Source organism: Phyllobates terribilis, unplaced genomic scaffold (genome assembly GCF_046119375.1).
Source record: "Phyllobates terribilis strain yellow unplaced genomic scaffold, ASM4611937v1 Scaffold_625__1_contigs__length_943254, whole genome shotgun sequence".
In the NCBI taxonomy this organism is placed as follows: domain Eukaryota; kingdom Metazoa; phylum Chordata; class Amphibia; order Anura; family Dendrobatidae; genus Phyllobates; species Phyllobates terribilis.
In genome coordinates, this window is record NW_027363385.1 from 907,398 (window position 1) to 932,515 (window position 25,118).

A 25,118-nucleotide genomic window follows, 5' to 3' on the forward strand; every position below is an offset into this window, starting at 1 on the left:
TGCCTGAGAATATTAGCTAGGCTGGGTAGTATCACCCATTGGGAAATCTGGCTCCATACCAACATGCTGGGCACTCAAAGCTTCCTCTTTGAGATTCTGCAGTGATTGTTTCAAGAGACACAGCAGATGGATGGTTACGCTGATAATAGCCTGATCACCGCTCAACGAGGTTGGTGCAGTACTCAAAGCTCTCAAGAACTTCACAAATGTGAGCGATCCACACCCACTCGACAGTTGTTATGTGTGGTGGCTGACTCTCAGTCTGACGGGCATGCTGAAGCTGGTATTCAGCTACTGCCCTCTGCTGTGCACTAATCCTCGCCAACATATGGAGTTCCACCGTGTGGGCAGGTCGCAAATGAGTCGGTGACTTGGCAAATTGAAGCGCTTTTGCAGCGCTGTAAGAGCAGGAAAAGCGATAGAGGAATGGCGGAAATGGGCGCTAATATGAAGCACCTTCTCAAGAAGGTAAGGCAAGTCACGGTAAGTTTTCAGAAATTTTTGAACAACTAGGTTCAGCACGTGAGCCATGCATGGCACGTGTACCAGCTTGCCGACCTTTAAAGCCTCCACCAGGTTATGCCCATTATCGCAGACGACCAGACTGGGTTGGAGGTGCAGTGGGGAGAGCCACTGATCGGTCTCTTGTTCTAAAGCTTGCCACAGCTCTGCTGCAGTGTGCGCTTTCTGACCTAAACAGATCAGCTTCAGCAGAGCTTGTTGCCACTTTGCTGATGTGCTGTTGCACAGGTCCCAGCTTGGCAGTGATGGGGAGGGTGTTCCACCCACCTTCTGGGGTGCTTGGCTTCCATGTGGTTTTGCATACTGGTGGTGCTCAGGTTGCCTTTGCCCTGGTCTCTGTTCAACTTGGTATGGCAGATGCTACAGACTACAATGTTTTTCTCTGAAGGACTTTCAGAAAAAAAATTCCACACAGCAGCTGAACACCTCCTTGCCCTGATTTGGCACACAGCGGGGTGCTCTTGGGAACAGTTGATCCAGTTCCCACTCAGAGCACACCATGACCCCTTGGTGCCTATGTTGGTGCTACATATCCATCTTCCTCTGTGTTGCTGTCATGGCTATGCATGCCAACGGTCCAGGTCGGATCAGTGGACTCATCATCGACCATCTCGTCTTCCATCTCATCGTCATTCCCAGTTGACATTGTAGGCTGACCTGATGGCAACTGAGTCTCATCATCATCAGCCTCCACCTCTGAAGACAGTAAATAAGTTCTGCCAAGTTGGTTTCTTCTGGCCGTAGGTTCTCAGATACTTGAGCATCAACGCATGCCACCTCCTCTTGTCCCTCTTCAATGCTGCATGGTGATAGGCCAGAGCCAACCAAAGGATACGTACCAAACAGATCCTCGGAGTGGCCAAGCTTGGGGTCATATGTCTCCTGTGACTGATAATGGCGGTAGGAAGGAGGACCAGCTTCAGGATTGGATGGGCCAGCCTTCTGTGTATCCACAGTAGACTGTGTGGTCGTGGAAGATTTGTTGCTGCTTGACAAATGCATAGAGGCCTTGTCTGCTATCCAAGACAGAATCTGCTCTCGCTCTTCGGGCCTCCACACATGTTTATGTTCCAGATCGAGAATTTTTCCAGGAACATAGTGGATGCATCAAGCTTCTTCTGACCTGACACAGACTGAGTGCTTTCTTGCGCAGTACGGACAACACCACGTCCACGTCCCTTAACAACAGCCTTTTTTGGCATTTTGGGTTTTGTTGACAGATTTTCGGATGTTGATGGCACAAGCCAAGCTAGCTGTCACAGCCAAAATAGTGGTTAAAATGGCCTGGCGCGTGCTTGGTAGCAGGCAGTAGGAAATGTTTGGACTACTGCTTTGTGCAGGGCAATCAAAGATTTTTTACGTAGACTAATACAGACAGAAAGAACCTAGGAGTCTGAACTGAAACGTAAATTAATGTGCATGCAAAATGTAAATGTATGTTCACATAAGGCTATTAGACAGAAAAAAAACAAATACAAAAGCTAAATACACTAATATCTAAAAGTAAATGGATAAATCACACAGTGCATAGAAATAATGATATACAATAAAGGGTATTTAGTTAACATAAATTTTGATCAAAATAATATATAAGCTATCCCGCCACGTCACAGCAACCCTTATGGGACAGTCCTAACTCTAATTTTTTTTTTTTTTTTTTTAATACAGACAGAAGGCAGGCTGACACCCCAAAATTGTGGTTAAAATGGCCTGGTGCTTGTTTGTAGCAGGCAGTAGGAAATGTTTGGACTACTGCTTTCTGCAGGGCAATCAAAGATTTTTTACGTAGACTAATACAGACAGAAGGCAGGCTGACACCCCAAAAACAGCGGAGAAAATGGCCTGGTGCGTGCTTGGCAGCAGGCAGTAGGAAATGTTTGGACTACTGCCTTGCATTGGGCCCTAACTGCCTTTCTATGTGGACTAATGTGGACAGCAGAAGCCAGGCTCTGACCCCTAAAACAGCGGGGAAAACAGATCGGTGCTTTTAAAAAAAAGGCAGCACAAAATGCTACTACTATGTGTGCAGGAAAAATATTGCTTTGCCTCTGACAAGAGCTGTTTTAAGATGGACACTGGAAGAACACTTTATCCTCTCCCTACCTAATACGCATGCTCTCCCTGTACTCTGACTTTGTTGTGAGTCTTCAGCTCTGAAAAGAGCTATTGTTTGGTGCTATTATGGAGCTAGTGAGCGGCTCCTTTAAACACAGAACTAGTACACACTGCAAGTAGCCTTTACAAGGGCTTTTGTTTGATCAATAGGCCTAAACACTCTCGCTAGCAGCTCAGCGATCTCTCCCGAGCAGCTCAGCGATCTCTCCCAGCAGCTCAGCGATCTCTCCCAAGCAGCTCAGCAATCTCTCCCAGCAGCTCAGCGATCTCTCCCTAGCAGCTCAGCGATCTCTCCCTAGCAGCTCAGCGATCTCTCCCTAGCAGCTCAGCGATCTCTCCCGAGCAGCTCAGCGATCTCTCCCAGCAGCTCAGCGATCTCTCCCAGCAGCTCAGCGATCTCTCCCGAGCAGCTCAGCAATCTCTCCCTAGCAGCTCAGCGATCTCTCCCGAGCAGTTCAGCGATCTCTCCCTAGCAGCTCAGCGATCTCTCCCGAGCAGCTCAGCGATCTCTCCCTAGCAGCTCAGCGATCTCTCCCTAGCAGCTCAGCGATCTCTCCCTAGCAGCTCAGCAATCTCTCCCTAGCAGCTCAGCGATCTCTCCCGAGCAGCTCAGCGATCTCTCCCTAGCAGCTCAGCGATCTCTCCCTAGCAGCTCAGCGATCTCTCCCTAGCAGCTCAGCAATCTCTCCCGAGCAGCTCAGCGATCTCTCCCTAGCAGCTCAGCGATCTCTCCCGAGCAGCTCAGCAATCTCTCCCGAGCAGCTCAGCGATCTCTCCCTAGCAGCTCAGCGATCTCTCCCTAGCAGCTCAGCGATCTCTCCCTAGCAGCTCAGCGATTTCTCCCTAGCAGCTCAGCGATCTCTCCCGAGCAGCTCAGCGATCTCTCCCGAGCAGCTCAGCGATCTCTCCCTAGCAGCTCAGCGATCTCTCCCGAGCAGCTCAGCGATCTCTCCCTAGCAGCTCAGCGATCTCTCCCTAGCAGCTCAGCGATCTCTCCCGAGCAGCTCAGCGATCTCTCCCTAGCAGCTCAGCGATCTCTCCCGAGCAGCTCAGCGATCTCTCCCAGCAGCTCAGCGATCTCTCCCGAGCAGCTCAGCGATCTCTCCCTAGCAGCTCAGCAATCTCTCCCGAGCAGCTCAGCGATCTCTCCCTAGCAGCTCAGCGATCTCTCCCTAGCAGCTCAGCGATCTCTCCCTAGCAGCTCAGCGATCTCTCCCGAGCAGCTAAGCGATCTCTCCCTAGCAGCTCAGCGATCTCTCCCGAGCAGCTCAGCGATCTCTCCCTAGCAGCTCAGCAATCTCTCCCGAGCAACTCAGCGATCTCTCCCAGCAGCTCAGCGATCTCTCCCTAGCAGCTCAACGATCTCTCCCTAGCAGCTCAGCGATCTCTCCCGAGCAGCTCAGCGATCTCTCCCTAGCAGCTCAGCGATCTCTCCCTAGCAGCTCAGCGATCTCTCCCTAGCAGCTCAGCGATCTCTCCCGAGCAGCTCAGCGATCTCTCCCTAACAGCTCAGCGATCTCTCCCGAGCAGCTCAGCGATCTCTCCCTAGCAGCTCAGCGATCTCTCCCTAGCAGCTCAGCGATCTCTCCCTAGCAGCTCAGCGATCTCTCCCTAGCAGCTCAGCGATCTCTCCCTAGCAGCTCAGCGATCTCTGCCTAGCAGCTCAGCGATCTCTCCCTAGCAGCTCAGCGATCTCTCCCTAGCAGCTCAGCGATCTCTCCCTGCGCTTATAGAACGCAGGCTCCAGACGCAATGTGCACAAAATGGCGATGGTAGGGCTTAAATAGACCCTATGACACGGGGCGGCCAGCCAATCACAGTAATGCCACAATCAAGATGTCTGCAGCATTACTGTGATTGGTTAGGAAGCCCAGCATGTTTAGTGGCTGCAAAGGAGGCGCCAAAACTGCAGGGCGGGACATCCGAATATAGCGAGGAGAGTACACAAATACTCGCGAATAACGATTAACCCGAATACGTACTATTCGTGCAAATAGCGATTAGTATCGAATACACTCGCTCATCACTACTCTCAATATTTCTCTGCATGTATGGCCAGAAGAAACGTTTACAGATCAAATTTGTTGTCCTCTCCCAGGTGTCCCATGTTTTCATAGAGTTCTTTGAAGACTAACCTACGGAATACTCTGGGTAGTACCAACTGCCGGTTTTGTCCTCCTTTTACGATACAGGATACCGTGTTCACTGAGGTAGAACTTCGTCCATTCTTTAACTAAAACAGATACTGCTGGTGACTCATTGCCTCTCTCCCGTTAACTTGGAAACCGATTTTGGTCCACATAAAGTAGTATTCTACCAATTATCTGATCTTCGGATTTTCCTTTGGTAGTTGTTGAATAGACCGGGGATGATCTTGTTCTCTCGCTTTTATGGTGGTTTCCACCGTCAACAGACACCACAATGGTGTGTCTTCCTCCTGATAAGCTTGTACTGCTTGGGTAGTGCTCTCAATTGCTTCCAGATTGACTTCCTCCGAGCATTCTTGCATGAACTCCTCAGGCTCTAGTGGCATTCTTGACAATCCGTCAGCATCCACATTGCATTTTCCTGGCCTGTACTTGATCCTGAAATTGAAGTCAGCTAGCTCAGTGACCCATCTCTGACCCATTGCATTCAGTTTGGCTGTAGTAAGGACATAGGTCAAACGGTTGTTGTCAGTGTATACCTCAAACTCTTTGCTGTAGTAGAGATAATCTCTAAATCGTTGACAGATAGCCCATTTCAATGCCAGGAACTCTAATTTTCCGAAATGTAGATGGTAATTCTTCTAGGCATCTGTCAACGTTCTAGAACCATAACCGATGACTCTCATTTTTCCATCTTGATGCTGATACAGGGCAGCTTCTAGTCCAACTTGAGAAGAGTCACAATGAAGAACAAATGGTAAATTGAAATCAGGATATCCCAAGATGGGTGGTTTTACCAGGTAGGCTACTAGTTCTTCCAATACCTCCTGGAGGTCTGCTGTCCATAGAATGGGCTGTTGGCACAAAATGCCATTGTTTCTTTTAAGCCCGGTCCTACCCGAGTTCTTCTTTTTCTCCGTGGGTGTTGCTGTCTCTGTCATCCCCCGCAAGAGGAGGTATAGTGAGGTGGCAATCCTGGAGAAGTTTAGAATGTAAGTACGATAGTAGGAGAGGAATCCTAATATCTGCCTCAACTCCCCAACGGTAGCGGGCCTCTTGTCTTTTTAGAACAGTAACGGAGCGATTTCTGCTGGGTCCATAGTGTATCCTTCTCTGGACACAATTTTTTCTAGAAATCGGACTTGTCTTTTGAACAGTTCACACTTCTTTGGGGTCAACTTAACTCTGTGTTGTTGATACCGTTGTAATACGGTCCTCACGTGTTCAACATGCTCCCGGAAGGTTTTGCTGTGTACCACATTGTCATCCAAGTAGAGCTGGCAGATGTCGTCCCTCAATCCTTCTAAACATGTCTCCATGCCCCTCTGGAATTCTGCTGGAGCTGAACTGAGCCCAAACGGTATGCGGATCCACTCATATAATCCCCACGGAGTTATGAATACTGTCAAGGGTCTACTGGACTCTTCTACAAACCCTTGGTGGTATTCCTTACCCTGATCGAGGACAGAGAACCAGGTGCTTCCTGATAGGCTATCCAGCATATCTTGGATCTTTGGTATCGGATGTCGATCAGGTACGGACTTTTGGTTTAGTTCCCAGTAATCACAAGAGAGTCTCAGTGTACCGTCCTTCTTCCTAACACAGACAATAGGAGAGGAATAAGATGACTTTGACTTTTGGACCCAACCTCTGTTGATGAGATCTTGTAAATATTCTTTCACTTCATGGTGTAATGGTTTTGGCACAGACATGTAACTTCTGGTTACTGGGGTTGGGTCTTTCAAATTGATTTTCAACTGTAATGATGGGATGCAGCCTATATCAGAGTCATCTTTGGAGAATGCATGACACTCTTCTCTCAGCATCTGTTTTGCTACCGCTAGATCTTCAGCACGCAAGTGTTCCAGGGATACTGGGGGATACCAGGTGTCCTAGGTGGGTCGTGCAATTTTTTCCCTGGGGAAACTTCTGTTCTTTGGTGGGGAGACTGAAATCACTGTAGACCCCTGGGCAGGTCCCACACTGGCTGGATATACCGTTTTAACGGTTTCAATGTGACCTAACACAGTCTTTGGATCCAGTCTAATTTTGTGTCTCATAGTATTCATCACTGGTATTGTCACTTGAGCAAACCCACCAGTAGGAATCGTAAGCGCAGTCTCACCTTGAACTAGGCCTTCTGGAAGTTCTGAGGAGTCTTTTGGCATGAACAGTCTTTTCTGGACTTTTCTTCCCGGTTCTACCTGGACTCCACACCTCATCCCCACCATTTGGTTTGCAGGGATGATGGTTGGGTGCTAGCCTACCTTGACTTTTTTTTAGGTCCATTGTATTCTGTGCTTACTTTACTCTATGAATCACATTTTCCACCATGGCGTTGGGTATGGCAAGCGATGTAGCAATTGCATCCACTACCAGTCTCCTTGACTTGTGTTTCGTGATGACCTCACTGATTACATTATAACCCTGGATAGGATCCTCTGCCACATTCTGATCACTGGTCACGAGAAAAGGTACCAAGAGCTTAATGGTCTTGCTGTTCTTTGTGGCCCTCAGTTGGAAAGTCACTTCCACCCAGCCTATGAAAGGGTTTTCAGACTGGTTGACGGCTTTGCCGTGGAGTTCCACTGGTCCCAAGAGTTCTTTTAGTGACCGAAGGCAAGTGTGTGGCAGATAGCACCTTCTCCATTCTTCATTTAAAAGGCTCGCTTGGGCTCCTGTGTCCCACAGTCATTTTACCAGGAGTCCATCTAGCTGGCACTGTATAAAGCACCTTTCACTGATTAGACTGATGAGGCTATCTTTACTGACTGAGGAATCCTCATCCCAGGAGTACATCGTTTGACCTCTGCACTGGGCATTAAGTAACTGATGCCCCTGTCTCCCTTGCAGCTGTTGTAGACAGGAACACACTTGGGGATTGTACTGATGCAGCCGTTTTACCTCATGTGCCATTCTGGAGTTTGGTGAGATTTGGATTTGCTTTTGGGGCCTCCTCCGTGTCACGGTTACCAGTCACCCCGCACTGGCAACCTCCTGTCTTTTAACCCAAACGACCGTGACCATTGGCACTTCTTGGCATAATCTCCTTCCTCACCACATCTTAGGCAGTGGACACACACCGTACGCGGATTTGATGAACTGCACGCTTCACAAGCCGGGTATATTCTGTTTTGGAACCCACTCCTGGGTCTCAGGGATCTGGCCTGGAACTAATCAACTTTTTCACCTCAATCAACTCGGCTCGCAGTTTTCCTATTACTTCCTCCCAGTCAGCGCTTGCAGACCTCTCTTTTGTTGGTGATTTAAGGTTCCCTCTCAGAGGTGGCACTAGAGGGTCTCTATGATGATCTTCAGACTGGCCACCGGTGGTCTCCAACTTCAGCTGACTCATTTTGGTGTTTTTTGGAGCAGGGCCTTTCTTTAACTTCTGTTCGCTCTCTGACTCCAAACTAGCCGCCTCATTCATTTTTTCAATTAGGACTTGGTCCAAAATGCCAGGATCTTCTAGGTACTGTTTCAGCTGCAACCTGATATCTTTGCTGATTAATCCCGTTCCCAATGATCTCAAGAACTTCTTCTGGACTAGTCCAGCATCAAACTTCTCTTCTGCTTCTACATCTGTGGATGCAAACAACAGTCTATCCTTCAGTTCAATTGCTTTGAACAAGAAACTTTGGAGTGAGTCATTATTTTTCTGTGAGAGGTTAATGAGTCGGTGGAACAATTCTGAAGTACTCTCTTCTTTATAGTGCCCTTTTATAATCATCTTCAGCTGTTGCAAGGTCAATTGACTCTTCATTTGTAGCATACTACAGAGGTTCAGTCCTGGGCTGATCACTTTCACCACCCCCTCAATGATCTCATCTAGCTGGTAGCCTTTCTGTAATCCTGCATCGATCTGGTGCAACAAGTTCATATAAGACAGTCTCTCTTTCTGTTCACACTCTCCAATCTGTCCCAGGATCTTGAATTCTTTCCTTATGGTGATTTGTGGTGTTAGAGAGGACGGTCTCCCTGATTTATCTAACCCGAGCAGGTTAAAGGTCCTGTCTGAGTCTATCACCCGTTCAGAGGTTTTGGTCGATTCCTGCAGGGCTGTTGTTAGGGCTTAGAATTGTTCTTTCAATTCCTGTAGTTCAGTCTGTAGACGGAGATTCCAGCTTTTGGTAATTGGTGCTGCCCCTCCATCCTCCAACTTCAACCTGGTTAGAAACTGTGTTAGTTCCTGTAGGAATATCCCCATGACGTCTTCAGCTTCTTTCTCCCCCAGCTCATCCATTTTTGCATTAATGGCAGCTAACAGTTGCCTGCGGTTGTGTGCTTTGGAAATCTGTTCTACTGACATCTTTATATGTTCTGCTACTGTTCTCAATTCTTCACAGGTTAACTGAAGAAGTATTCACTAGTTCTGTCCATTTGTACTTCAACATCCATTGCTGCTAGTGAGTTTTTCTTTAGGGCTGGTCCCCTTTAACTGGTGTAGCAGAGTTGAGTTGAGGTGCTGCGCTGCTGTGTTTTTCCAGACACTTTTCCTCTTCTTCCTCTACACGCTAATGCCCACTCAGGATTCCCTGTACTGGCCACCAATGTTACACGCACGCCACTACTTTCCAATAGGGATGAGACAGGTTACATGAATTCTTTGGAATCCTGGGGGAACCGTTACTCAGGGCGACCATAGATCATGTCCTGCAGCTTCTCTCAGGCACACAGGGGTATTGACCCTCAGGCACAGACACGTAGGTTATTTCACTTGCTGACCAGACACACTTGACAAAATTCCTCATAAACGGTGGAACAGTAGCATTTAATAAGAAGCCGCACAGCGAGTGCAAGTTAAGTCTTATGAGCAACAGGCTCCAGTGACAAACAGTACAGTTTCCTTAGCAGCACAGCAGTTCACAGTCTTCCCAGTAGTACAGGACAGCACAGATCTAATGCAAAGGTACATTAATGAACACAGCATTCCTTACAGCACAGTGAGATGGAGGGGGAGGGTTTGCTGAGGGAGATGATCCCTGTGACACCATTTCTTCCAGTCTTTATCTTTATGCCTGACAATACTGTGCACTGCTAGTTCAGGAACTCTACCTGACCTGTGCTTAGCTTCACTCCTGACTTGAATCCTTTTCACTTGCAGGGGCGCTTCTGTGACATACAGAACACACACACCACCTTTCTCTTCGGCTCCAGCCTGACAGTAAACAACTTCCCCACAATCCCCCTGGGGCTCTGCTAAAACACTCCCCTTCTTCTGTGACTGTGTTAACCCGTCTAGTTGCTGGATGCTTTTAAAGCACCAGCACTACTTCTGCATGTCATGCTCAATACTTGATTGACCATTAGGGTGCTTGAGCACGCTTGTTACTCAGCCGAGTATCGGGGGTGCTCGAGTGCAATGCTCGAGTCCCTATCCCACATGTTTACTGACTGTTAGACAATCATTCATCATACGGGAATTATCTTCCATATACAGTAATGCAGTAGCCATGTTGGCTATTGGTATTACTGTGATTAGCCAGCTGCTTAATTGGGTCTCTCTAAGATTCAGGGACCCAATGCTCAGCCCACTGACCTCTGAAATCAGAGGATATAATGAATAGATACTGCTTCCCCCACCCACTTCTTGGAGTGATCGCCAGCTAATGCCAATCTGTGCAGGTGTGCTACTCATTCTGGCAGCATCACTGTGTCTCTGAAGCCGGGTGGACACTTCCAGGCATCAGAGATGTGCACTGTACATGTCCGAAAGTTCAGAAGATGGCTTTCAGTCATGTGCATTGTGCACCTCTGAAGCCGGGAAGAAACACCCAGCTACAGAAATGCAGAGACGCTGCTGGAATCAGTGGCACGCCTGCACAGATTTGCATTAGCTAGCGCTGACGCCGCTTGTGCAAATTGCCACGGTGGCGTGATAACATGGAAATAGGACTGACCAGTCTGGGGAGCTAATACCCCATTGACTAGTCAACGCCCTCATTAGCAGAAGGAAAGCTGACGTTATAAATTCTTTTTTTAAAGCATTTATTTCACCAAATTATGTTACACAGGGCTGGTTAGGAAGGGGATGCCTTTCACAGAATGAAGCTTCTTATGTTGCAGCAGCCGCTGCCGGTTCTCATGCTGAGGGTAGTGCGAGAGACAGCCACTGTGACGAGTGGTGACGTCAGGAAGGTTACCGCCAGTCACAGATGCTGTGTGACTGCGTGGGAAACAGCTTCTATGACCAGTGGTAACCTCATTGACATTACCGCCGGTCACAGACACTGCCGGCTATTGTGGAGCTCTGTGAGATCCTGCAGTGGGTGCTGGTGTGACAGCCTATGAAGCCGCTTTCTCTGAATGGGGCTCCATATGCTAGAATTTTGGACAGGGCTTGTTGTGGGATAGTGATGCGGATCACGGCGGATCCATTGGACTACAACAGTCCGGAGTATGATTTTTTGGGGAAAATAAATTGGTGAAAGAAGGTGTCTGGTTTTTTTTTGTTAAAATAAAGCACTTTTCTCTGTGTGCTTTTGATTTTTACTTGCAGGATTGATAATAGAGGTGCCTGACTTACACTTCTCCACTACTAACCCCAAGGCTTGGTGTCATTGCCAGCTGCTGATATCAACCCCTAATCTCATTACACCGATTGGCACCACATCACGGTAATTGGAAAGAGCTGAGACGGGGCACCAGAATTGGCGTATGTAGTGTGATGTGCCAGTCCTAGAACAGCTGAAAGCTGGTGATTTTATCCTGGGAAGGGTCCAATAACCATGGCCCATTCCCACCTGATATAAGCCGTATCTGTTTGCTTTGCTTTAGCTGGTTATTAAAAATAGGGGAGACCCCACTCGATATTTATTTATTCCTAGAAAGCTGCTGGATATCTGCCGGCTATTTCTCTATCTCTCTGTATCTATCTATCTATCTATCTATCTATCTATCTATCTATCTATCTATCTATCTATCTTATCTATACATCCCTCTATCTATATCTTTTTCTAAGCATGTTTTCCTTTTTTCTTTAACTTGCCTTAAACAGCACTGATTGCTGTACAAAAACGCAGATAAAAAAATACAATAAAAAAAGCAGTAAAAACACAATGTGTGCACACAGTCATGAGACTTTAAGGTTCATAGAGTTCCTAGCTGCTGGAATACCTAGAGGCTGTGAAAGAAGGTTACCAGAGTTCACAGCCTACAGGTGTTGCAGCAGCTGGGAACTCTATGAACCTTAAAGTCTCCCTTTGGGTTACCGGGCCTCACAGTTGCTGGGTCACACAGAGCGCAGTCTGGAAGTCCTCATGACCTGTCGAAATTTCTGTAGTATGTCGAACTGCCAGAATGCCCTCTGCATAATGTAATACAGTAATTCCCCAGGTCATGCAGATTGCCAGACTGCCAATTATGGTGCTATGTCAGACCCAGGCGGTTGTGAACTGATGTAACCTCACTGACATCACTGAGGTTACGTCATTTCATAGCGTCCGGTCTCGCCGAGCAGCATGCCTAGCAGCAGCGGCTGCAAAAGTCTATGGAGCGTCATTTCGGCGCTCCATATGCTTCAGATGGTGTGCGACATCGTGGGATCGTTGGACTACTTCGCAACTGAATAGACTTTGTTTTTTTTAATATGTAAAGCAGGTGCCAGAAATGCAACGCGCAGAGACACGAAGTGAGGGCAGTCAGAGATGTGTAAAAACAATTTATATATATATATATATATATATATATATATATATATATATATATATATATATATATATATATATATATAAAACCAGGCTTTAAACAAGGGGGTAGTAACATAAATGATCAGGTAATTTGCAATAACAATCAACAATCTCCCAAAATAATGTGATGCACCCTGGCGTGGGAATCACCACAGCAGTTCTTTAATTCCGTGAATGGCCCTAGCGGGGGTCACCGGTTATTCCTGCTAGGCTATAAGTCTTTTTCTAACAAAGTCAATTAAATCAAATTTGGCTTTTTCCACTACAACCGTCCCCCTCCCAACCTGACATTCTAAACCCCACTCCCCCCGGTACCGTGGATGATCATTTGAAGTGTCGGCCCTGTTCAGCGATGCAGCTCCTCTGTTTCTGCTGGCGTGACTCCTCTGACGCAGTTCTCTCTTATCTCATCTTTGCTCGGCCATTGGAGGTGGTCTCTCGTGCCTTGGATAGCGGGGTCCGTACCTTGTCGGTTGACGGACAATGTCAGGTACTGTGAAGTCACACAGTACCACAAGCAGATCCCGGCTCTCTTCAGCGGCCGCGGTGCTCGGGGGACCTCTGCGGTTAATCCGGCATTTGTTCCCCGGCGTCCGCCTGTGCTGCCTCATAGGTCTCTGCCTCCGACCTGTCAGGCTGGTTTCCTCAGTGCATCCAGCACGCGTCTCCTTCTCTCTGCAGCTTGGCGCTGAAATCACCTCAGGTTTGGCGCGCTCGACCATTATATTTAAAAACTCCTCAGTGGACGTCACCTGACCGGGTCTCACGTTCAAATCTGTTCCCCCATCAACATTCCTAAGGCATCTTGGTTCAGTATGATTGCAGTCAACCAGCAGATGACAATAAGGCTTTTTGACTTCTGTTACATTCCTCCCTCCTTTTTGCTCGCCAGTCCTTGGGCGAGTGGATTCTTTGCAAGATTGATGCCTCCTTTGAGGCAGCGTAAGTTCAGACAAGAGGTGAGCACACTCCTCTGTTTTCTGTTGAATCTGCGATAGTATCCAAAGAGTCCTAGAAACGCCCTCCGCTCCCTTAGGTTGACTGGTGTGGGCCACTTCTGCACTGCCGCTACTTTCTCCGCGGTGGGGTACACTCCCGCACTAGACACAGTGTGCCCCAAATATTCAATCTCTCGCTTGAAGAGATGACACTTGCGGTGCTTGATTTTCAATCCATGCCTCTGAAGTCATTCCAACACTTATTCCAGTCATCGGAGATGATCTTCAAACGTGGCGGAATAGATGATTATATCGTCTAGATATAGTAAAGTAGCTTCGAAGTTGAGGTTCCCCAAGCATCTCTCCATCAATCTTTGGAAAGTCTCTGGTGCATTTGTCAGTCCAAACGGCATCCGGTTGAACTCAAACAAACCCATAGGAAGGACAAAGGCAGTTTTTGGACGATCCTTCTCAGCCACTGGGACCTGCCAGTAGCCACTGGCCAGGTCAAATGAAGAGATGAATTTAGCACTTACCAACGCAGATAGAGACTATTCAATTCGGGGTAATGGATAAGAGTCCTGTACTGTACATGCATTCAACTTCCGATAGTCTACACAGAATCTCATGGTACCATCTTTTTTCCGAACCAGTACAATAGGAGCTTCCCAGGGACTCTGACTTTTGCGGATTACGCCATTCCTCATCATATAAGACAAGAGTTCTTTCACCTTCTGGTACATTTGAGGTGGAATCTGGTGATACTTCTCTCGAATGGGAGCCGTATTTCCAGTGGGTATTTCATGTTGAATGTCCCGAGCGCAGCCAAAATCTTCTTCATGTTGTGCAAACACCCCTTGACAACACTGTAGAAGCTGTTCAAGAGAATGCCAAGAGTGTGCAAAGCAGTCATCAAAGCAAAAGGGGGCTACTGTGAAGACCCTAGAATATAAGACATATTTTCAGTGGTTTCACACTTTTTTGTTAAGTATATAATTCCACATGTGTTAATTCATAGTTTTGATGCCTTCAGTGTGAATGTACAATTTTCATAGTCATGAAAATATAGAAAAATCTTTAAATGAGAAGGTGTGTCCAAACTTTTGGTCTATACTGTATATATATATATACAGTGGTGGCCAAAAGTATTGGCACCCCTGCAATTCTGTCAGATAATACTCAGCTTCTTCCTGAAAATGATTGCAATCACAAATTCCTTGGTATTATTATCTTCATTTAATTTGTCTTCAATGAAAAAACACAAAAATAATTGTCCTAAAGCCAAATTGGATATAATTCCACACCAAACCTAAAAAAGGGGGTGGACAAAAGTATTGGCACTGTTTGAAAAATCATGTGATGCTTCTGTAATTGGTGTAATTAACAGCACCTGTAACTTACCTGTGGCACCTAACAGGTGTTGGCAATAACTAAATCACACTTGCAGCCAGTTAACATGGATTAAAGTTGCCTCAACCTCTGTCCTGTGTCCTTGTGTGTACCACATTGAGCATGGAGAAAAGAAAGAAGACCAAAGAACTGTCTGAGGACTTGAGAAACCAAATTGAGAGGAAGCATGAGCAATCTCAAGGCTACAAGTCCATCTCCAAAGACCTGGATGTTCCTGTGTCTTCCGTGCGCAGTGTCACCAAGAAGTGTAAAGCCCATGGCACTGTGGCTAACCTCCCTAGATGTGGACGGAAAAGAAAAAATGACGAGAGATTTCAACGCAAGATTGTGCGGATGGTGGATAAAGAACCTCGACTAACATCCAAACAAGTTCAAGCTGCCCTGCAGTCCGAGGGTACAACAGTGTCAACCCGTACTATCCGTCGACGTCTGAATGAAAAGGAACTGTATGGTAGGATACCCAGGAAGACCCCACTTCTTACCCCGAGACTTAAAAAAGCCAGGCTGGAGTTTGCCAAAACTTACCTGAGAAAGCCTAAAACGTTTTGGAAGAATGTTCTCTGGTCAGATGAGACAAAAGTAGAGCTTTTTGGGAAAAAGCATCAACATAGAGTGTACAGGAAAAAAAAAGAGGCATTCAAAGAAAAGAGCACGGTCCCTACAGTCAAACATGGCGGAGGTTCCCTGATGTTTTGGGGTTGCTTTGCTGCCTCTGGCACTGGACTGCTTGACCGTGTGCATGGCATTATGAAGTCTGAAGACTACCAACAAATTTTGCAACATAATGTAGGGCCCAGTGTGAGAAAGCTGGGTCTCCCTCAGAGGTCATGGGTCTTCCAGCAGGACAATGACCCAAAACACACTTCCAAAAGCACTATAAAATGGTTTGAGTGAAAGCACTGGAGACTTCTAAGGTGGCCAGCAATGAGTCCAGACCTGAATCCCATAGAACACCTGTTGAGAGATCTCAAAATGGCAGTTTGGAGAAGGCACCCTTCAAATATCAGGGACCTGGAGCAGTTTGCCAAAGAAGAATGGTCTACAATTCCAGCAGAGCATTGTAAGAAACTCATTGATGGTTACCGGAAGCGGTTGTTCCCAGTTATTTTGCCTAAAGGTTGTGCAACCAAGTATTAGGCTGAGGGTGCCAATACTTTTGTCTGGCCCATTTTTGGAGTTTTGTGTGAAATGATCAATGATTTGATTTTTGCTTCATTCTCTTTTGTGTTTTTTCCTTGCAAGCAAATTAAATGAAGAGAATAAGACCAAAGAATTTGTGATTGCAATCATTTTCAGGAAGAAACTGAGTATTAGCTGACAGAATTGCAGGGGTGCCAATACTTTTGGCCACCACTGTATATATATATATATATATATATATTTATAACCAGGCTTTAAACAAGGAGTTAGTAACAAGAATGATCAGGTAATTTACAATAGCAATGAACAATCTCCCAAAATAATGTGATGCGCCCTGGCGTGGGAGTCACCCCGGCAGTTCTTTAGCTCCATGAGTGGCCCTAGTGGGGGTCACCGGTTATTCCCGCTAGGCCGCAAGTCTTTTTCTAACAAAGTCAATTAAATCTAGTTTAACAAGGAAAAAGAAAAAGAAAAGGCGGTTTGGAAGGAGCACCAAATAGCTAGGATGAGGCAAATAAGTGGGATTACATTTTTTTATTTATTAATCACAACGTGTTTCGACGGAAAAAAACGGCTTCATCAGGTGATAAGGGATATTACAGAGGCACAGTATTATATAGCTGAACACAATTACAAGGGGAGGGGTAATAAAATTAACCTCAAAGGGTCCAAGGCAAATACAGAGAAAAAGAGATAAAATTATTAGTGATGAGCGAGCATGCTCGCCACTGCTCAGTACTCGAGATGCTCGGAGCTCGCCGAGTACTTTCGAGATGCTAGGGCAGGAGCTCGGGTCCCCGTCCTGCATGTCTGGCGCTATTTAGAGCACCAATCATGCAGGGATTGTCTGCCACTCACTGTAATGCCACAGCCATGGTGGTTGTGGCATTACATTGATTGCCCAAATCGATGGGAACAGTGCCAACAGTGAAACATGAAAAGCCGGCAATTCATCAGCCGCATACACCGGTACCCGACAATTTATAACAGAAAGAATAGAGAATCACACATAGATTAGATAGATAGAAACATGTCAGTCACATATATATGAAGCACAGTGACAGTGTTGCTTACTGTACTTGTCATTTAGTGTTAAAATAAAAGATTTCTTAAAAAAAAAAATTGGCGTGGGGTTCCCCGTAATTTTAGTCTGGGGCAGATGTTTGAAGCCTGGGAACGGGGTAATACCCACGGAGCTTCCCAGGCTACGAATATCAGCCCCCAGCTGAATACATAGCCTTTACTAGCTATTAAAATGGGGGACCCAAAAAAAAAATGACGTGGTGTCCCCCCTATTTTAATAGCTAGCAAAGGCTAGGCAGACAGCTGGGGGCTGATATTAATAGCCCAGGAAGGGTACCATGAATATTGGCCCCCTCCCAGGCTAGAAACACCAGCCGTCAGCCGCCCCAGAAATGGCGCATCCATAGGATGCGCCAATTCTGGCACTTAGCCTCGCTCTTCCCACTGCCCTGTAGCGGTGGCAGTGGGGTAATAGGGCTGGGGTTGATGTCAGCTTATAATGCCAGCTGACATCAAGCCCAGGTTAGTAATGGAGAGGCGTCTATAAGACACCCCCATTACTAACCCCATAGTCAAAGTGAAAAAAAAACACAAACACCCAGAATAAAGTCCTTTAATTGAAATAAAGACACAATTCTTTATTGTTCTAAATTAAACCATACTTACCATCACGCCCATTCCAGCTGAAGCCAACGATCTCCTGCAATAAAAGTAAAATATTAAACCAACCTCATCCTTACCTTTCCATGGTTCCCAGGACGGCTTCAGCTCTGCTACATTCACATGACAGGCTGGATCGCAGCAGAACGCTGCCATCCAGCTTGCCATGTCGCAGAGACACTGAGAAGCGCAGGCATGCTTGCGCTCCTCAGTGTCTCTCTGTGACGGCATCCAGATGAGCCGAGTTCATGTCCGATGAACTCGGCTCACCTCATGCACGTCACTGACAGCGTGGGAGAATTCTGCTGCGCATGCGGTGCCGGCAAATGACGTCACCGCCTGAGCAGGAAAATTCTCCCACGCTGGGATGGCTTTGAGATGGCAGGCTGGATGGTAGCAGAACGCTGCCATCCAGCATGCCATCCTTCAGAGACACTGCGGAGCACAGGCATTGACAGCGTTCTTCTACCATCCAGCCTGCCATCTCAATGCCATCCCAGGGTGGGAGAATTCATCAACCCCAAATCCCATTGCCCTGGTGCCCTGGCAATCTGGAAGAGCTGAGACAGGGTGCCAGAATTGGTGCATCTAATGTGATGTGCCAGTTCTGGGGCAGCTGCAGGCTGGTATTTTTAGGCTGGGAAGGGGCCAATATCCATGGACCTTACCAGACTGATAATATCAGCCCTCAGCTGTCTGCTTTGCCTAAGCTGGTTATTAAAAATAGGGTGGGCTCCAAGTCATTTTTTTAATTATTTCTTTACTTATTTCTAAAAACAACAGGGAATTACCGTGACAAATGGAGTTTTTTTTTTCTTCTCTTATTTATTTTGCCTTATATTCAAGTCATTATATAGGAGAGAACGTTTCCTAACCTTTTTTCCTGTAAAATCCATTTTATCTCCGGTTTTGTGTGTTTTATTTTGAGTCCATAAAAGTGGCGTAATACCTCTGACAACATTGTTGACAGCAGTGATCTGGGAGTCAGAAATGCTTCCAGGGGTCTTCCCCATGCTGTTCCCATGTCACTTGAGCACTGTTTCCATCCATTTCAGCAATATTCCCAGACCTCCTGGTAGGGTCTTCTGGAAAAATGTTTAAGCTTCCCATTGACTTCCATTATGCTCGTTACTTGAAACGATCACCCAAACATTTATGATTTGCTCAATTCTAGTGACGTGCACCCGAACATTTTAGTGCTCGCTCATCAGTAGTAGATAGCATTAGCCCTTTTGTTTTAATGGTGCAGCAACAGCAGCGGTGGTATACAAGTACTCCAATAGCAATATTAAACCCTGCTTAGATGCCTCTAATCCAAAACTATCCCTCCACTGAATGCAGGTAACAGCCGTTTTACTACAGAAAGGAAAATACTTAGCCCTGAGAAGGATTTTTCTTTGAAATGGTGCAGGATTGGTATACAAGTACTGGAATATCAATATTAAACTCTGCCTATACTCCTGATCTAACCTTGGCTCTCCCTCCTATAAGAAGTCTCCCTGAACTGCTTCCTGATGACAGTATGCCGAGCATCATGTCACTGAGTCTAATATAAGACCCCAGGACTCAATGCAGCCGGCCAATCAATCATACCAGTGGCCAACATGGCTACGGCATTACCGTGCATGGTGGGCAATCCGTGCATGTTTATTGGCTTTCTTACAGGTACCAAACATGCAGGGAGCTCAAGCACCAGTTATAGTTGATCGAGTACTGAGCGTGTCTGAGCACCCCGATGCTCGATCGAGTATCAAACAGTGGAAAGCACTCTCGCCCAACACTGCACAGCACCCATTGGCATACAGCGATTGTGCTGGGGCACAAGTGATGGGCTGACAGAGAGAGTGATTTCCCTCTGTCAAACTTCTCCGGTGCTTTTGACTCTATGGACAGTGGCATATGAGGTGTTAAACTGCTTCAATCTGTGAAAACATTGATCCTAGCAGTTACAGCAAGAGCATTTGCATACTTAGTTTGGACTCCTGCAGGTGATGGCACGGGTACAGTAGCTGTAGTGTGCGATCTTCATAATGTGCATTTCCATCATGGAGCACAAACTGACATTTACTCATGACTGATACGCAGTATATACATAAGAGACTGCATCGTTAAGGTTTTAATCCATGAATTCTCAAGTGGGGTACCACAGGGCTGTGTCCTGGGACCTGTATTGTTCAACATCTTTATCAATGATTTAGATGAAGGAATTGAGGGTAAACTGATGCAATTTGCTGATGACACAAAGCTAGGAGGGATAGCTAATACTAGAGAAGAGAGAGAGGAGACTCAAAAAGATCTAAATAAACTGGAGCAGTGGGCAGCAACCAACAGAATGGTTTATAACAGGGAAAAATGCAAAGTACTACATCTGGGCAATAAAAATGAAAAAAGCATATACAGAATGGGAGGAATAGAGCTAAGCAACAGTACATGTGAAAAAGATTTAGGTATACTAATAGATCATAGACTGAACATGAGTCAACAGTGTGATGCAGCAGCAAAAAAGGCAAATACAATTCTGGGATGTATTAACAGAAGCATACAGTCTAGATCACGTGAAGTCATTATCGGTCTTTACTCCTCTTTGGTCAGACCTCATCTGGAATACTGCGTCCAGTTTTGGGCACCACATTTTGAAAAAGACATCGACAAACTGGAGCAAGTTCAGAGAAGAGCGACCAGAATGGTGACTGGTCTGCAAACCATGTCCTATGAGGAACGGTTGCAGGATTTGGGAATGTTTAGCTTGCAAAAAAGAAGACTGAGAGGAGACTTAATAGCTGTCTACAAATATGTCAAGGGCTGTCACATTGTAGAAGGATCATCTTTATTCTCATTTGCACAGGGAAAGACTAGAAGCAACGGGATGAAACTAAATGGGAGGAGACACAGATTAGATATTAGAAAAAACTTTTTGACAGTTAGGGTGATTAATGAGTGGAACAGGCTGCCACGAGAGGTGGTGAGTTCCCCTTCAATGGACGTCTTCAAACAGAGGCTGGACAGACATCTGTCTGAGATGGTTTAGTGAATCCTGCTTTGAGCCGGGGTTTAGACCCTCCAACTCTACCATTCTATGATTCTATGAATTAGATATGGGGTAAAATGCTAACAAAACCCCTAAATGAAGATGTTCTGCTTCTAAAATGGGGTATTTTAGGGGTGAAATAATTATGTTTTTGCAACTCAAGGACTCTCCAGATCTACAGGGCTACGTTCCCACAATGAGCTTTTTGGCGCGTTTTTGATGTTGCAGACATTCTGCAGCATTTCTGCACCCTTTAGGCCACGTTCACACATGTGCGCATGGCCTTAAGTAAGATAGGTTACTTGCATTTTTTAGAAAATTGGGGTTATAAAAATTATTATTATTATTATTAACATCAAAAACTCACTAAAAGGAAAACTCAAATTCGGAGGCCTGTCTTTGATAGCGCACAAGTGCAATATATAGGATAATTCTAAATACCACAGATAATGAACGCTAAGTTTTGTTCCTCTTTAATCACCTGCTGGGTTACAGAATAAAAAATATGTCTGTAGTATAAATGAGAATCATCCACCATCATAGACCTGCTGCCAGTGATCTGCAGTGGGTACGGAAAGTATTCAGACCCCATTAAATTTTTCACTCTTAGTTTCATTGCAATCATTTGGTAAATTCTAAAAAGTTCATTTTTTTCTCATTAGTGTCCACTCTGCACCCCATCTTGACTGAAAAAAACAGAAATGTAGAAATGTTAGCAAATTTATTAAAAAGAAAAACTGAGATATCACATGGTCATAAGTATTCAGCCCCTTTGCTCAGACACTCATATTTAAGTCACATGCTGTCCATTTCCTTGTGATCCTCCTTGAGATGGTTCTACTCCTTCATTGGAGTCCAGCTGTGTTTAATTAAACTGATAGGACTTGATTTGGAAAGGCGCACACCTGTCTATATAAGACCTCACAGCTCACAGTGCATGTCAGACCAAATGAGAATCATGAGCGCAAAGGAACTGCCCAAGGAGCTCAGAGACAGGATTGTGGCAAGGCACAGATCTGGCCAAGGTTACAAAAGAATTTCTGTATTACTCAAGGTTCCTAAGAGCAAAGTGGCCTCCATAATCCTTAAATGGAAGAAGTTTGGGACAACCAGAAGTCTTCCTAGACCTGGAGGTCCAGCCAAACCGAGCAATCGTTGAAGAAGAGCCTTGGTGAGAGAAGTAAAGAAGAACTGTAAGATCGCTGTGGCTGAGCTCCAGAGATGCAGTAGGGAGATGGGAGAAAGTTCCACAAAGTCAACTATCACTGCAGCCCTCCACCAGTCGAGCCTTAATAGCAGAGTGGCCCGACGGAAACCTCTCCTCAGTGCAAGACATATGAAAGCCCACATAGAGATTGCTCAAAAACACATGAAGGACTCCCAGACTATGAGAAATAAGATTCTCTGGTCTGATGAGACGAAGATAGAACTTTTTGGTGATAATTCTAAGCGATATGTGTGGAGAAAACCAGGCACTGCTCATCACCTACCCAATACAATCCCTGCAGTAAAACATGGTGGTGGCAGTATCATGCTTTGGGGGTGTTTTTCAGCTGCAGGGACAGGATGACTGGTTGCAATTGAAGGAAACATGAATGCGGCCAAGTACAGAGATATCCTGGATGAAAATCTCTTCCAGAGTGCTCGTGACCTCAGACTTGGCCGAAGGTTCACCTTCCAACAAGACAATGACCCTAAGCACACAGCTATAATGACAAAGGAGTGGCTTCAGAACAACTCTATGACCATTCTTGACTGGCCCAGCCAGAGCCCTGACCTAAACCCAATTGAGCATCTCTGGAGAGACCTGAAAATGGCTGTCCACCAACGTTCACCATCCAACCTGACGGAACTGGAGAGGATCTGCATGGATGAATGGCAGAGGATCCCCAAATCCAGGTGTGAAAAACTTGTTGTATCATTCCCAAGAAGACTCATTGCTGTACTAGCTCAAAAGGGTGCTTCTACTCAATACTGAGCAAAGGGTCTGAATACTTATGACCATGTGAGATTTCAGTTTTTCTTTTTTAATAAATTTGTAAAAATTTCTACATTTCTGTGTTTTTCAGTCAAGATGGGGTCCAGAGTGTACTATAATGAGAAAAAAATGAACTTTTAGAATTTACCAAATGGCTGCAATGAAAAAAAGAGTGTGAAAAATTTAAAGGGGTCTGAATACATTCCGTACCCACTGTATTTATTTTTTATCTTTCTTTCTCTTTCAGGGTCGCTTGACTAAGCCTATCATCGGGATTTTCTCCAGGGAAGGAGAGAGTCAGTATTCCTGGCTGGTGAACGCGCTTATACCGGATCCTTTCAGAGATAATGTTCCTAAGTTCAGACCCTGTTTCATTAGTAATGAAGGATCCCAGCAGTTCGGTGAGGTCGCATCTCAGTGCACATTCGCTATACTGTATCACTGCAATCCGAGGGCCAGTACAAGTGCGACCAATGTAATGGGATCCCTATATGATAAAGAGCTGGATCATCTCTCCTCTAGACTTGGTAAGAGATGGATTATTATCTTCTGGAGAGTGATGTCCTGTGTATGTTGAGGAGCTGGAGTACCTCTCTTCCTCTCTTCTAGATTTTGCGAAAGATGGAGGATTGTTTTAATGAGAGTTACAGTCCTACTTATGATGATTAGTGATGAGCGAATATGTTCGAAATCCGATCGCAAAGGTTAAATTCCACATGAATATGGCACATTCGGATTCGCGATTGGAAACACGAGCATTTTTTCTTAAAATCAGCAAAAAAAACTCTTACACTCCGTGAAAAAGTGCGGGAAAATTATTGCGGTGCAACTAAAGTATTTTTAAAACTTTGGCTAGCATAGTGGTGGTGTATGATGAATGAGGGGACATGTTTGATGAGGGGAGGGGTGGCGAGCTGGCAGGAGCTGAGAGCAGCGCCGTGCTAACGTGTTTGTAATCTTTTTTTCTTTTTCTTCTAACTTTGTGTGCAAATCGCGGCTAGCCAATCAGGGCGCAGGACGGATCCACACTGCCCAGACACAAGGGCTTGTGCCATTGGCTGCTGAAATCACATGTCCTCTGTATATAAAGAGCGGACATGTTCTCTGAGCGGCATTTTCTGCTTGTAAGTGATCACAGACTCTGCTGCTGGCCGCTACTCCTGTATACTGAGAGATATTAGCTAGATTCATAGACGGCTGATTGTAAGTCAGATAGTTTAGATAACAAGTGTCCTGTGTGTCTGTGTCTTTTTTTTTTCTTGTGCCATTACTGAGGTCCACACAAAGACAGCAGGGCCCATTTCATAGAACTATGTTGTGCACCGGTTGTATTGTGCTCAATGCACGAGTATCCCTTAAAAATATCTATTTTTTCACTTGCTAATGTGATAGAGCAAGCAAGCCCTACTAGCCCACCTTTACATTTTGTTGCATTGAAACTCAGCTGTACGCAGAGCTCCAGAGTGCAGAGTATAAAAATCAATTTTTTTTTTAATCTGCTAATGTGATAGTGCAAACTATAGTAGCCCACCTTATCATTTTTGAGGGGTTAAATTCAGCTGTATGCACAGTAAAAAAAAAAATCTATTTTTTTCTGTTGCTAACCAGAGTGAAATTTTTTTTTTTCTTTTTGTGACAAACGTGAAACACTACGTCGTACGTCACCTTCTCATTCTATGGCGTTGAAATTCAGCTGTTTTAAGAGTAAAAAATTCTAATTTTTCTGTTGCTAACCAACAGAAAACCTGTGACAATCGTGATACAGTCTGCCATAAGCCACCTAGTCCTTTTGTGGCAGTGAAATTAAGCTGTACGCAGATGTAAAAAAAACTTTTTTTTTCTGTAAGTCTAGTGATGGGCGAACCCGAACATCAAAGTTCGGCGTCCGTACCGAACACCTACTCTTAAAACACGGACCCTGAACACGGACTTCCTCAGGAACTCCATGTTAATGTTCAGGTACGGATATTTCCCGCTCTGTCACTTGGGTGACAGCGCAGGAAACGCAGGTTCTGATCGCGGTAATTGCATTACCGCGGTCAGAGCACTGTGATATCATGCTAACAGTTGCCATAGCTGTGACAGTGACCTGCGGTAAATAGCTTACTGCGGGTTATAGGCGCTAGCTGATGGTACTACTACCACCATCAGCCGGCGCATGCTACCATAGGAAACAGCGAGCACAAACGCCGCTGGATGGGAGCAGTAGTCTCCCATCTGCCGACGTCTGTGCTGTTGCTGAAAGTAAAAAAGTTAAAATTAATAAAAAAAAGTTCAAATAAAAATAAAACACATTATAATCACCTATACCTTTGCTCGGATGTTCGCCGCCCCTGCAAAAAATAAAAAATAAAAAAACACCATATACTCACCTTACAGGTTATCCCCGAAGCCCATGATCACCAATAATAAAAGTAAAATAATAAACCAACCTCATCCTTACCTTTCCAACACAGTCCAAATAGTAAG

General features: G+C 45.6%; 1 protein-coding gene across 3 annotated transcripts in view; it reads left to right on the forward strand.

Annotated features, from left to right (window-relative positions):
- Positions 1 to 25,118, forward strand: part of LOC141233756 (uncharacterized) — a 132,452-nt gene that overhangs the window by 97,624 nt on the left and 9,710 nt on the right. For all 3 annotated transcript variants that reach the window (XM_073667947.1, XM_073667948.1, XM_073667950.1), the window contains one exon: positions 22,897 to 23,176. In XM_073667947.1, the coding sequence (XP_073524048.1) occupies positions 22,897 to 23,176 (280 nt within the window). The remainder of the gene's footprint in view (positions 1 to 22,896; positions 23,177 to 25,118) is intronic.